Genomic DNA, 15,122 nt, shown 5'->3' on the forward strand with positions numbered 1-15,122 from the left:
TTGGGGCCGGCGGACGGGCGGGCGGGGGGCCGGACAGCGCCTGGCCTCGGGGCCCGGGCGGGCGACATGCGCTCGCCTGGTCTCGGCTTTGATTCTTAGCTTCTAGTCCCCGCCCGCTTCGTCCGGCCAGAAGGCCCCTTGCTCGGGCCGGCTCCGGAGGCCCGGGCGGGCGGCCTCCCTTTAAGCGCCCAGCACCTCGGCCCCGCGGCGGCGGCGGCGGCGGCGGCGGCGGCGGCGGCGGCGGCGGCCGGAGGGGGAGGGGCAGGGGCGCATCACTCTCTGCAGCCAGTGGCTTGGCCTGGGATGGGGGGCAAGCAGAGCACGGCGGGCCGCTCCCGGGGCCCCTTCCCGGGCGTCTCCACGGATGACAGCGCCGTGCCTCCGCCCGGCGGAGCCCCCCACTTCGGCCACTATCGGGCTGGTGGCGGGGCCATGGGGCTGCGCAGCCGTTCAGTCAGCTCAGTGGCCGGCATGGGCATGGACCCCACCACGGCCGGAGGGGTGCCCTTCGGCCTCTACAGCGCGGCGGCCGCCCGAGGGGCCGGTGACGCTGAGAGGGCGCCGGGTGGCGGAGGCTCCGGGGCCGACTCCACGTATGCCCACGGCAATGGTTACCAGGAGACAGGTGGCAGTCACCATAGAGACGGGATGCTGTACCTGGGCTCCCGAGCATCGCTGGCAGATGCACTCCCTCTGCACATCGCGCCCAGGTGGTTCAGCTCGCACAGCGGTGAGTTATCCCTGGCCTGAGGCCTCAGGCTGTACTATTAGGATATGTCTGGGTCTCTGTGTGTGTGTGTGTCTGCCTGCCTGTCTGTCTGGGGCAGAGAAGCCTGGCCCACTCGTTCACCTGCATGGAATGGGTAGTCCCAAGGGAGCCCACTACTTGGTGGACAGGGCATGACTTGGAAGTACCTGATTCCTAGTCTTCTTCGCTGTTTAGAAGCTAATGGAGAGGAAAGTAAGTCCTAGACAAAAGATTTTCTGGTTTGGGTAAAGCCCCTAAATCAAAAAGGCCCTGGAGTTGAGCCTGGTCACTTGTTGGATAGGCCTTGCACCCTATTTCTTCTAATTGGTGTAAAAACCCTTAGAGAAAAGAGATCTTCCAGTAGGTCACCTTTGGTGCCTCCTTTCTGTCACTGCAGCATTGGTTGGGCCTGTCTTCTATAGTCAGAAAGATGAGTCCAGTTTGATCTAGTAACTATCTCCTAGAATAGCTGTGTCTCTGTGTGTGTGTGTGTGTGTGTGTGTGTGTGTGTGTGTGTGTGTGTAGCAGGTGCTTTGGAAGTGGGGGCATTCTGTCCAGGAGGCCATCCATTTTAACACCCTGCTGAAAGCCTTGGGCTTAATTCAGTTTCTTTTAGTATTTACTTAAAATGGAGATGAACACACTCTCCTACCATAGACTGGTATAGTCTGCACTTCTGGCCAGAAAGTCCTCCAACCAAAGGTTCTTTTAAAATTGGGGTTCTTAAACTTGCTATCCACATCCCCTGAGGGATAATTAGGGGGAGGGACTGTGTCTATGAACTTAGATGCCGGAGGGGGAAAAATACATCAGTGTTTTATTATTATTGGTTTCCTTTCTAACCCTATATGTTTTATGCGTTTATTAACATTATTTTGAAATGAGATCCCTAGGTTTCCTTGGATTGCCAAATAGGTACATGTCATAAAAAAAAAGGTTAAGGGTCCCCATCCTAAAGGGTCCAGAGGGGTCTTAGTTTTTTTCACTCATGCTACAAGAGGTTTGCTTGAGTTTCTTTCCTGTGTCCATAGGTGAGTGCTGGCTATGATTATTAGGAATCTACATTCTTTTGTATTTGGGGGAAAATTGTATTAGATATGATTCTGTTGTCTCTATATACACATAGTGGAATGGAATGAGAGGGGAATAAAAAAGGTGGGACTTTGAAAAGTCTCTAAAAACTAATTTTGCTAATATGATGAAAGGTCAGTAAGAGCCAAAAGTGGGGTTTCCCAGGCTTCCAGATGGCAGGCTGACAAAATCCTGGCTGGGCCATAGGGAAAGAACAGGTCTGTCTCCTTACCCAGGAAGCAGTAAAAGACTTCTTGGAGTGGTTGTGGGGACCACCACTTGTTGGAATAGGACTTACAAGTCTTAGCTGAATTGAGCTCCTATGGAGATTTAAGTAAATTTGTAGCTTGTCTTGACTCTTTATCCCTGGCTTTCATGTAATTTTTTTTCTCTGATTTTCCACTATGGCTATTAGGAAATGAGGAGGAAATAGTATGGATTTTTCTGGGAATAGCATGGATTTCCTTTTACTGTTCTTCCCCTCTAAAGTTTGAAAAGGAACCTTCTGTAAACTTCATTTGGTTATACAAGTTTTCAGAGAAATAGTGAAACAATTGAAATTATTTGCTGAACTCTGCTAATATTTTCTTGATCCTAGATTTATATCCAGGCCTAGTTGGAGGGGAAATGATCTGCATTGTACCCTTGAGTGAAATGCAAAGTGTGAAAATCAGTGAAGTCAATGTACCCTTAATAGATTAGGCATCTTGAAGTGATAGATGTCTCCTATAAAACAATCCCCCAAACCAGCAATTCTTCTTAAGAATCTGTGGTCTCTGTATATGATCTAATGTTTTAATCCTTTTGTGAGGTTTAAAACATATTTTGGAGGGGAACTTTTGCCAGGGCCAGATGGATTCTCTTTCCCACCCCCTCCTAATATCCCAGAGTCCATTTTTCACTAAAAGAAATTAAATTGCCTGTGTACATCTAGATATACTTAACTCTCTTTCCTTACACTCCAGTTAACCTATGCCACTACGAAATTCCCTGATGGAGATGGGAGCCAACAGTTGGATGTCAAACTAGCAGACTTTCCAGCTGTGAAATCTTAGAGATTGAGAGGAGCTTTGACAGTTGTAAAGTGTGACTTTTTAATTTAGTTGTGATGAGAACTCAAGGACAGTAATAGGGAGAGTCAGTGGAACTTGTAATAGCAAAGGAGAATGGGAGCATACACCATCCTCTATGGATTGATTCTTTTGTTAAATTAATTTTTCCTACAAAGTTCCTATGAGATGAACTTTTTGAACCTTCATTTTTTTTAAAGTATCAAACTTATTTTTTGCTTCATTAGGTATTAGGTTTAGCCTCCTGGCATGTAGGAACCAGGATTTAGTGCAATATATACCTCTTCTGCAAGAATTGACATACTATCCCCTCTAGAATGAAACTTAGGTTTTCCTTTTTATCCTTGCCCTAGAAAGGTGTAAAGATCTTGTATAGTTTGGGAATTCATAGAGAACTAGAAAATGCTGCAACCACTTAGCTATTGAAAAATAGGTTGAACCATTTGAAATCTGCTATAAACACAGATTTGCCAGTTCATTAAATTAGAGTTCTTTGAGGAGTACTAGAGAGCATAATAATGGAGGGGGAAATGGCCATTTTTCTTTAGGAACTTCCATGTAGTAGCTGCTTCTTCATTAAGGAGTTCTGGTTTCATAGGATTTAGAGCTGGAAAAGTCCTTTCCAGACCCTGATTTCCTGAAGGATTGGGTTCTGAGACTTGCTATTTAGAAATTTCCATGCAGTAATATATGTTAGGCAGACACTGCCTTAACTATTGACCTTCTTGGCTTCTACTTGATGCTACTGAAACAGCTGTTTGGACCATCCAGCTGGAGGTCCTGTTCTTGCTACAAGAATCTTAGAAAACCATGAGGATATAGATAGAAGGAGAAGGCAGAATTCACTTAGGTTCTAACATGTTTACTGCATTTTCAGCATGCCATTGGAGAATATTTGGGCAATGAGTGGTGCTGCTTAAACATCATAATCATATCTCCTGTGCACATGTGCAAATCAGAAAAATCCAAGCTATCCTGTCCCATCACCAAGTCATGATGAGCCACCCACTTTAAGATGATGACAAGTCACCTTAAACTATTTGAAGCTTAGCCTATAGAGATTCTATTTTCAAATTTATTGAGAATCAGAAAGGCTCCTTATGCACTTTACTAGAGGTGAGGAGATAACAAACATTCAAGTAGGTTAATATTAATAATAATAACTAGCCTTTGAACAGTGCTTTAAAGTTTGCAGAGTACTTTACAAATATGATCTTATTTGATCTTTACAATAACCCTCCAAGGTAGGTGCTGTTACTGTCTCCATTTTACAGATGATGAAACTGTGGCAGAGTTTAAGTGGTTTGCCCAGGATCACATAGCTAGCAGATGTCTGAGGTGAAGTTTAAATTCCGGTTTTCTTGATTTAGCCTGTTTGTGGTGTTTAGCTATCTCCTGGGTTTCAAAAGAGAAGAACTGAATCTCTGGACCAGAAAAATGTTCATAAATGCCTAAATAGGATATGGATAGAGACTGGATCTGCAATTTCATTATTGTGGAGTGCTTCCCAATGAGGAAACTATCAATACCAAATTCTGTGTACCTCTGAGTTTTAGAGAGTTGGCAAGAACCCTGGAAGGTTAAATACGTGCTTCAGCCAGGATCACATAGGTAGAGTATATCTAAATTGGGACCTGAATCCAGGACTTCTATGCTCCAAAGCCAGTGTTTTATTATGCTGTCTCTATAATTTGTGGTTCATTAAAGGATAAAAATTATTGGGAAAGGATATCATGGTGGCAGTTTTGAGATGAAGTTTTAAAATTCCTGTTCCTTACAGATGCAGATTTAATTTCCTGAAGTAGAAGCAGTGAGACTCTTCCCCAAAGGAGTCAGAAAGGCGGTGCAGGAAATAAGGATTTATGTTATTTAGCCAGACTATTAATGTGTTTGTTTTTGTGGAGTGTATGCATTTTGAGATTAAACAAAGACTAGTCAGAAATACAGTGTGACTAATATTCTGGGCCAAGCCACTGTTTCAAATGAAGAGCTGTATAATTATAATTTACTTAGGAAAAAAGATCAAGCTTTGTTTTAGAAGAAGAGAGGGGGAAATGCAAGCATTTCTATGTAGTGCCTACTATGTGTCAGGTGCTTTACAAATATTATCTTATTTGATCCTCAAATAACCCTTCAAGGTAGGTGCTGTTATTACTCCCATTATACAGATGAAGAAACTGAAGCAGACAAAAGTTAAGTGACTTACTGAGAGTCACAGAATTAAGAAGTATCTGAGGTCAAATTTGAATTCAGATCTTCCTGACTCTACTCAGCTGCCTTCTGCAGTATTAATTGAGGAAGTTACATCAGAAATTAACATCGTAGTAAATTCAATTCTGTTGAGTCAGAATGTTTCTATGTTGGAAATAACTCCCTCCCTCCCCCCACTTCATCTGGTTTCTGGTGGTAAATCTTCATGAAGTCTTTCTCTTAGTACAAGACATGGGGAGTTGATAAAAAGTCTGGATTTAGACAGGAGGAAAGATCTGAGATCTGGGTTTGAACCTCACTTCTTTTGCCTGTCAGCTCTAAGACTATGAGGAAGCCCTCACTTAGCATTGCATAAGCCTCTGCATTCTCTTCTGTTTTACAGAATGAGAACAATATCCAATGAAACCCTAGGTGTAAAACCCTAGATTATTACTGCCTATCCCTGGTATTTTATTGATGGATTATTTTTCACCTTGGAAAAAAAAATGGCCAAGTCACTAAAGCACAGTCTTCAGGTGCCTGAAAAGAAGTAGAGCTTTAGGGGCAATTGAATGATTCAGTGGATAGAGAGCCACACCTGGAGATGGGAGGTCCTGGGTTAAAATCTGGCCTCAGACACTTCCTAGCTCTGTGGCCCTGGGCAATTCCTAGTCCTTACTGCTCTTCTGCCTTGGAACCAATACTTAGTGTTGATTGTAAGACCGAGATAAGCGGGTTATTATTTTTTTTTTTTAATGTAAAACCCTTACCTTCCATCTTGGAGTCAATATTGTGTATTGGCTCCTAGGCCGAAGAGTTGTAAAGGTAGGCAATCGGAGTTAAATAACATACCCAGGGTCACACAGCTGGGAAGTGTCTGAGGCCAGATTTGAACCTGGGACCTCCTGTCTCTAGGCCTGACTCTCAATCCACTGAGCTACCCAGCTGCCCCCAGAGATAAGGGTCTTTAAAAAAAGAAGAAATAGAGCTTTAGAGTTCCTTTTGTAAAGCTTTGCTATTATTGACTTGACTAGAGGCCTTTATTATAAGTGGTTCTTTGGAGGACCTGGGAATGGGGGAGGTTGGGAGGGGAGAAGCCCTGTGGGGAATGATGGAAGATGATCTCAACTTGGCATCTAAAGAGCTGGGTTTGAGACCTTCCTCTTCTACTCTGTGATCTCTACCTTGTCACCTGGCATAGCCTTTCTTATTTTTAGCATCTGTAGAATGGATATGCTTGCATTGCTTACCTCACAGGATGGTTGTGAAGAAATGATGATGTGACAGTTTAAAAGTGCCATAGAAAGCTCAGCTTTTCTCAACAGTGCTAGGCCCAGTACTGCCAGAGTAGCCATTTCAGGAAAACTTCCCTACCTTCACACAGCATCCTCTCCTACATAGGAAGCTTATATTTTGATCCCAAAATTCACGTTCCTGGCTCTGATCAGGACTTCAGATTTTGTCTCTATGAAATGATTGAGGAGAGATGGGGTTTCTGGGGTTTTAGGAATGACTCCAATACTATCTCAGAATTCTGTGAAAATGTTTCCTCTTAAGTACACAGTTCCCCCTCTTTCTGAATTAAACAAGAAACTGAGCTCAGTTCATTTTTGAGACCTCATCTAAGTCTACTTGTTGATTGTGACCTCAAACTGAAAACGATTTAGGATTCATTGAGTCTTAATAGGTCTTCAATTAGATGGGGACCTGACTAACAGCTTGTTAATCCTGACCCAGGGTAGGTAGTGGTAAACAGAACTTTGACAGGGGCAAAGCAGAAGAGTTCTAGGGTTTTACTAATAGGTCAAGAAAAAAATCTGGAAATTTTTAGCAACTTGTTGATTTTTCTAACTCTTGAAAAGGAAACACTGAATATTTTCATAGATTAATCCATGTGCCATTATTTTTTAATACTCTCCATCTTAGAATCAATATTAAGTATTGTTTCCAAGGCAGAAGAGCAGTAAAGGCTAGACAATTGGGGTTAAGTGACTAGACAACTGGGATTAACTGATTTACCCAGTGTCACACAGCTAGGATGCATCTGAGGTCAAATTTGAACCCAGAACCTCCTGTCTCCAGGCCTATCTCTCTATTTAACTGTCCCTGTGGCATTATTTTTTAGTCTTATTAAGTGGTCAGATATTGCCCATGTGGGGCCCAACCTAAAACTTTTTACTCGAGTGTTGCTTGTTTTGGGTTGGTTTTATTTTGGAAGGAAGGAAACAGACCAATTTTCTCACAAAGCCAACACTAGACTGATGTTTGCCCTGGGAATTGATGTCACTGAACAGAAGATAACAGTGGAAATATCCCCTTTACTTCTGTACTTCTCTCCCTCCTGATCTGTCTTATGAGTCATAGCTGCCTCTTTGGCTGCCAGGGTTATAGAAGGGCTCACTATGTTAGATCCTTTCTTATATTTCTTCTCAGCCATGTAGTCAGACATACTTAGACCCCAGCTAGCTTTTGACTTTGAGGCAGAATATAGATCTATTTTCTTCAGATTTGAACTAGTAATTAGAACAGGTTGCCTTTTTTCTTGTTTTGTGTTTGTTTTTGGAGGCCTCTTGAAAGAACATGTTTATGGAGAAGGTAGTTTGACATCTCATTATTATTCCTCCCCAGCAACCCCCAAAAGTCCATCTAACTATTATGATTTGTTGTTAACAAACTGGTTTCTTTACAGATTCCCTCTGACGTGGTCAAACTTTGAAGTCCTTCCATCTTCTTACTTTACCATTTTGGAAAGTGTGATTAGAAGGCATCTATTGCCTTCATCTGTCCTCTGGGCCTGGGGTTGTTACTCATTTTCTCTGTTTGTGCCTTTGAATCTTCTTTGAAAGTCATACCTATGTTTGTTCTGGCTTTGGGACTTTGGTCTCCTTGGTTTGGGTTTATTTAAAAAGTCTTTCCAGAGGCTATTTGTATTTGGTCTCTTGTTAATTACCCTAACCCTTTCTTAAATGGAAGAGGTATCCTAGGGCCAGTGGCTTCTTTTCTTTGGCTCTCCAGGCAGATCTGGAGTACTAGAGTGCCCATGTGACAATATACAGTAACTGTTATTGGCTTCAGCATCCTTTTGGGGACTACCTGTCAGCTAGATGCTGGACCCCTCCTCTCACTGATGAGATAACCCAGAAACTCCTTGCACTCTGATTCTACTTGATTGGGACCATCCCCCCATAGATTCTCAAGGCCCTGGAAGGTGTTCATATCCACCTTGCTACATTCCTACTAGAGCCTAAATACCACTTGGCCTTTCCATGTGCCATGTGCCAAATCTTTATGTATAGTGTCCTTGAGTTGGAGTGTGAGCTAGAAGGCAATGAACTGTCTTGCTTTTCTGTTCTGTATTCCCAGCTCTTAGCACAGTACTTGGGTATAGGCAAGCATTACTGACATCTCTTACATTCTATTCCTTTGTTAGCAATACTTAAAGCTTTTCAGAAATGGTTACTTAATTATGCTTCATAGATTTCTCAGAGAGACCTTCTATTCATAAGTACTTTTTAGGTCCCAAAGGGGTGAGAATAAAAACCATTCCTCATCTTCAGCCAGCCCCAAATTTTATCTGTTATTATAACCAACTGCATCTCTGATTTCTGGGTGACTTTCTGATTTGTTGCCATATCAAGTAACCTGTGTCTCCTTGGGCATGTACAAGATCTGCTCGGCATTTCTTTAGGGCATGATAGAAAATATAGCTTTACTCTAGTTATCAAGCATATATTTAGTTACAGAAAGCCAAGTCACAGAATCAGAAGGAGCTTTCAAGGCCACTTAGCCCAACTCACACTTCAACCATGACAATCCATCTAAAATGGACTTAACCTGATCTAGCCTTTATTTCAAGACTTTAGTGAGGGAGAACCAATGGCTTACTGGGACAATCCCTTCTATTTTTGAATAGTTCTAATTTTTGGGAAACTTTTCTGTACATTATGCTTCAATTTGAAACTTCTACTCATTGATTATAGTTCTGTTTTTTGGGGGCCAACCAACAAACCTTCCACATATCAGCCCTTCAGACAGTGGTCATGTGCCTCCTGAGTCTTCTCTTCTCTAACCTAAATGTCATCAGTTTCTTCAGCCTATCCTTATGCCATGAGTCCAAGGGCCTTCCCTATCCTTGCTGGTTGCCTTCCTTTTGATGCCTCCACCTCCAGTTTCCTAACATGTGGTACCAGAATTGAGTGTAGGTCACAGATACAGCTTGACTCTGGTAGATGACAGGAATGTTCAGCCTCTTTTAACCTGATTCTGTACCTTCTTAAGGTAACCTGGAAGGCACTTAGCTTTGGGGCTGCCAAAGTTTACTGTTAACGTGCATGGAGCTTGTAATCATTAAACGTCTTCAAGTGAAATGCTGTCTAGCCACACCTCCCCCAGCTTATATTTTTGGTGGGATTCAGGCAGTAAAAATGTATTAAGTTCCCACTATGTAAGAGCTATACTAAGTGCTTGGAATATAAAAACAAAAAGAAAGGCAAGGGACTTCCCTTCTCCCCCTGTAACTTACATTCTAATGGAGAAAGACAGCAGAAAAAGGTAGGGGTAGGGGCATAATGGAGAAATTGATTAAGGTCAAAAAGGAAGAGCTACCTGACCTTGGGGATACTCCTTAAATGGAGGTTTGGGGAGAAGCTCCTCACTCTTCCCTCCAATCAGAAGGGTCCTAGTATCAGAAGCTACTGTCAAGATATAAGGACCAAGAAGACCCTTATGATCTCACCCAGTCATGAGGGTCCTGGTGACATGATGAAAGTCCAAAGGAGTCCAGCTTGGGGTGAGGGGAACAGGTATTGCCGTGTAAAATAATTGGATTTGTTGCCTGGTTCTGGATTCAAATTCTAGATCTGTGTACACCATCTGTATATAACTCTGGACAAGTCACTTAACTTCTCTTGGTCTCAGTTTCTTCATCTGAAAAATAAAGGGACAGGACTAGTCAGCCTCTAAGACCCCTTTTAGCTCAAAATCTATGATCTTGTGAATTCCCTTTTGCTTCCTTTCTTTCTTTAGGAAATCTCATGGATGTAGGTAGGTCTGCAGCTAAAGGGTCTGTTTTACCTGTAGGGTAATAAACTCCATAGGTTTAGAGCAGGTAGGGACTTTGAAAGTCATCTAGCCCAATTTTCTTATTTTACAGAAGAGGAAACCGAGACCCAGAGAAATTATGTGATTTGCCCCAGGGGGTCATATGCAAGTGTTGTGGCTGTTTTTTATAAGTTAACAGGATCATAAATGAATTAGTACACTAACTTCCTGCTTTGCCTTCATAAAACCTAAAGATTTAGATTTAATGGGAAAGGCTTTGGGGTTGGCTGAAACTAACCAAAGTGAAACACTCTAGCTATCAGCTCTCTTTTCTCTCAACATCCTCTGACTTGAAGTTGGGCTACTAAGCCATGGTAGCTATACATAGGAAAGGGAGACAGCAGACATATGGGTATAGGCAAGGTGAAGAAAGAAAGTGCCTTCTGCTTCAGGGGGGTGAAGTGAAAGGCATAGAGACTCCCAGTTCTTTTTCCTGTAGAGAAGACCCCAGAAAGACTAATAAAATAAGAAACCAAAACAATCAGAAGAGCCTCCACCCAGTCCACAGTAGTGCAGAGAGACCAGTAGACAGGCCTCACCAGAGATCACAGCTTGGAACACAGATCAATTCCAGGTAAGCAGCTGGAGGTGGAGGGAGAAGCCATGCCAGGGATGATGCTATGAACTCCTATGAATGGACATGGAACCAGGCAGCTAGCACTCTGAGCAAGCCATCTCAAGCTCCAGCAATTAGGGGCCTGAAGCCAGATCCCAATCCTGCTTTTGTAGAATAGAAACAGGGACAGAATTCATCTCCATAGATCACTGGGCAGGGAGGCAGAGTCCGGATGTAACTTAGAGCTCTGAGAGCCATTGTAGGAGACAAGACTAACTTGGGACCTCTCTACCAGTACCAAGGAGCCTGGATCTCCAGCAACCCTGGGACCTTATATGGGTCACAACAAGAGGCAGAACTTTTTGGGGGGGATCGTGCAAGATGAAGAAGAATCCAGTCAAGTCCTGTGCTTGCAATGGACCATAGAGACTGGGACAGAGATTGGGATCTAATACCAGTCACCATATTTAGAATGGAAATGACAGCATTTATTCAGACTGCAGAGGGAACAGAACCAAATACAGCCTACCCAAACCATCTAACAGAGGAAGCTCCTAAATACAGAATCCCAACTAAGACTGAAAATAAAGAGTAAACAGGGAGAAAAAAATACTTAGAATTAAGATAAATACAAAAAGTAAACTCAGCAGAGAGTAACCCCATGATAATTATAAGCATAGTAAAAAATAATTTATGAATGTAGAAAGAAGGAAAAAAGAGATGAAACTTCTATTTCTTAGAGTGGGGTATATGAGAAGTGCTCAGACATGGAGAAGGGGATGCAAGGAACAAGTATTAGATGAATTGCACTCTTATCTGAAATAGAGAAAGTTTGAACAGACACCAGCACTAGCAAAGGTAATATAGCATACTCAAAAAGAAGACAAGCAGGTTTGGGGGGTGGGGTTTAGAGGGAGGATAATTAATAGGGGAGAGAATAGCTATAAACAAATTCCTTTATGCTCAAGGGAAGATTAAAGTGGAAAAAGAGAAAAGCAAAGAATTTAAGGAAGTGCCCATCATTTGGGAAGTGGCTGTATAAATTGTGGTATATGAATGGAATAAGATTGTGCCAGAAGAAATGATGAAAGATGATTTCATAGAGTCCTCAATAGTATGAACTGATGCAGAGTGAAGTGAGCAAAAACCAAGAGAACATTTTCTACTAAGAAAACAACTTCAAAAGATTTAAGAATGCCCCACCCGAATCTATTGAAACATTTTTGTTACACCGAAGGGAACAGAAATAAACACAGATAAGCAGAATGGTTTTGAAAGTGTGGAATTTCATACTTTTTTTTAAAGCAAGCCATATGAAATGGAGATTCACAGTTTTATGTACAGTTTTCCTATTATGTTTGTGTGTTCTGTGCATATAAAAGTGCTCCTTTTTTGGTTTTAGGTTCTGAATAAAAAAATAGAATTAAAAAAATGCCCCAAAAGATAGAAAATTTTACCCAAGTAGTAGACTCCCTTTAAAAAACAGGATGAGCCAAGGAGAACCTTGGCCCCTGAGATAAGAAATATTAGAGCAAAGTCACAAGATTGAAAAAGAACACAGGTCTAGGAGAGATGATTTTAGCATCATTGGACTCCTTGAAAACTCTGTCCAGAAGAAAGGCACCATTTCAAGAAATTACAAAAGAAAATTGTCCAGATCTATTAGAACCAGAGAGCAAGATAAAAAATCAAAACAAACAAAGAAACAAAAAAACCACAACAACTGACAGTCACCTCTGGAAAGGAAGAATGTGTTGAAATACTCTCTACTTTCTCAATCTTTATGTTAACAGATGGAACATAGGACTGATTCAGAAGATCATGTTCTAGCTTACTCTTTTCCCTTTCTGTGAATAGATTGTGTGATATCCATCCTTAATTTCAGCTGTAGAAGATATCATAAATGTTTTGGGATATACTTGTCCTGTATAGAAATGCTGTTATTAAAAAGCTGTCTAGGGATAGCTAGATGGCTCCATTGATGGAAAGCCAGACCTGGAAACGGGGGTCCTGGTTCAAATTTGGCCTCAGATACTTCCTAGCTGTGTGACCCTGGGTAAGTCACTTAAACCTCCATTGCCTAGCCCTTACTGCTCTTCTGCCTCAGAACCCCTACTTAGTTTTAAAGATGGAAGATAAGGGTTTGGGGTTGGGGGCGAGGAAGCTATCTGGCTTCCTGATATTTTGCACTGTGGTTCCTGTTTCCCTGAATTGTAGGCAAAGGGATTGAGACCCTTAAGTGGGCTATCTGCTTTGAATCTGAGTGGAATCAAGCCTCTTCCTCCTGTTTTGTTCTGCAGTATCTCACAAAAGGGCAGCTAAGCACTTACTGTCTATATTCTTCAGATCTATTGTGCACTAAAAATTAAACATCTTTTCTTTTCCTTCCAAGCTTGCTGGATAAAGGTTGTTGAAACTAATAATTATGTGATACTCTAGAGAGATTTTTAATAAGGGAAAAAATTTTGACTTCTTACCAGTATTTGGGATTTTGTCCCAAGTTAACAGTAATGGGTCTATAAGTAGCTTATATGTGGGAACAGGTTTTTGCAGCATTATGTACAGGGACAAGGAAGGAAATCTAGTTTTCCAGTGCCCAAAAATGTTTCCAGTATTATAATCCGAGTCTCCCATGTATTCTTTTTTTTTTTTTTTTTTTGATCTTTTTTTTTTTTTAAACCCTTGTACTTCGGTGTATTGTCTTATAGGTGGAAGATTGGTAAGGGTGGGCAATGGGGGTCAAGTGACTTGCCCAGGGTCACACAGCTGGAAAGTGGCTGAGGCCGGGTTTGAACCTAGGACCTCCTGTCTCTAGGCCTGACTCTCACTCCACTGAGCTACCCAGCTGCCCCATCTCCCATGTATTCTAACAGTTAACAAATGATGCTTCATGCCTGTGGCAGCTAACTGCTTTGGAGTCTGATGGCTTGAAATGATAAGTCAGTAGAACAGGTTGATGTTTTTATTCTTAGCTCCTTTTACAAGGAGTGTTTCTATACCCAATTAATTCTTCTAGTACTTTTACTCTTTAAAACTTAAAGTTAGTCCTTCCCACCTCACCCCTCCTCTTTATAACAAATTGGATTGGTACTTATTTCTTCCATTTGGGAATGGAGAGAAGAATGAGGCCAGAAAGTCAAATACCTATTGCCTTTGCTTTTATCATTATGCCAGGAACAAGTAGAATGTAATGCTTTTTTCATTTTTAGTTTGACCTGGCCTTTTGTTCTGTGGCCTCACTTTTATGTTCCTTTGCCCTAGAATAATGTTTTAATGAATTAATTGCTTTCCTGAATTCTGTAGTGATACCACTGGTCCCAGTGATGACTCCCTTAGCTGTTCATCGAACACAATCCCATTTGCTCTCATGCTGGTTGAATTCAGGACTTGATGTCAGCATAGAAAGCCCCAGAGTTCTAGCATGACACAGCAGTTGGTTCTGCTCCACTGCTCTCTATGTCTCCATTGCCAGAGAAGGCTCTTCCCTCCACCCCCATCTCACACTCAGATTCCATCCTCAACAACAACATATTCCCTTGGGTGATAGTGCTTCTGGGAGAGAGGGAGGCTGATTTGGCACTTGCTTTGTGTATCAAAAAAATGGATTTTCTATAGAGATATCCAAAAGTTTTCTATAGTTAGTTCTACCTTCAGCTTATTTCTCTGCCCATTTCTCAGAGTGCTTATAGTTCTCCTACTTCAGAGATGAATTCCTGTAACTTACTTAACCAAGTCTTAGAAGTCTTCATTTGTACTGTGTGTCTGTGTCTGTATGTGTCTTTGTCAGGGCAGGGGAGAGAGGATGTTAGTATGAAGAATCAAATGTGGTTTATATCCTTGAACTTAGATATTTGCATTGAATGTGTAAATAAATATGAAGATAGAAATAATTTTTATCTCTAATGTGTGCAGTCTGTATGAAGTAAATTTTCCTCTTAACTCTTTATAGCTTGTTCCTCTCTTAGCATTTGTCACTTGTATTTATATATATACTTATCTCCCCTACCAGTGGACTCTGTCTTAGAAACTGTAACTTAACATCTCATAAATAGTTCTACAATATAAATATGTGTTTCATTGAATAGCATTACTATAAAATACCTTTTGTCTAAGAAATTAATGGGCTTAAAAAAAATCCTTACTTTCTTCCTAGTAACAGCTCTTAAGACAGAAGGGCAAGGGCTAGGCAAATAGAGTTAAGTGACTTGCCCAGGATCACATAGCTAGGAAGTGTCTAAGGCCAGATATGAACCTAGCCCCTCCTAACTCCAGCCCTGGTACTCTACCCATTGTGTTACCTAGATGCCCATGAGCAGTGATGGTGAACCTTTTATAGACCAAGTGCCCAAACTGCAACCCTTAGGCTGCATGTGAGATTTACCCTAGA

General features: G+C 41.7%; 1 protein-coding gene across 4 annotated transcripts in view; it reads left to right on the plus strand.

Moving 5' to 3' along the window:
* Nucleotides 1–298: 298 nt before the first annotated feature.
* Nucleotides 299–15,122, plus strand: part of ZNRF1 (zinc and ring finger 1) — an 87,219-nt gene continuing 72,395 nt past the window's right edge. For all 4 annotated transcript variants that reach the window (XM_044663119.1, XM_044663115.1, XM_044663116.1 and 1 more), the window contains exon 1: nt 299–730. In XM_044663119.1, coding sequence (XP_044519054.1) covers nt 304–730 — 427 coding nt within the window. In that variant the 5' untranslated portion in view covers nt 299–303. The remainder of the gene's footprint in view (nt 731–15,122) is intronic.

The sequence above is a fragment of the Gracilinanus agilis genome, chromosome 2 (assembly GCF_016433145.1).
Source record: "Gracilinanus agilis isolate LMUSP501 chromosome 2, AgileGrace, whole genome shotgun sequence".
NCBI lineage: Eukaryota > Metazoa > Chordata > Mammalia > Didelphimorphia > Didelphidae > Gracilinanus > Gracilinanus agilis.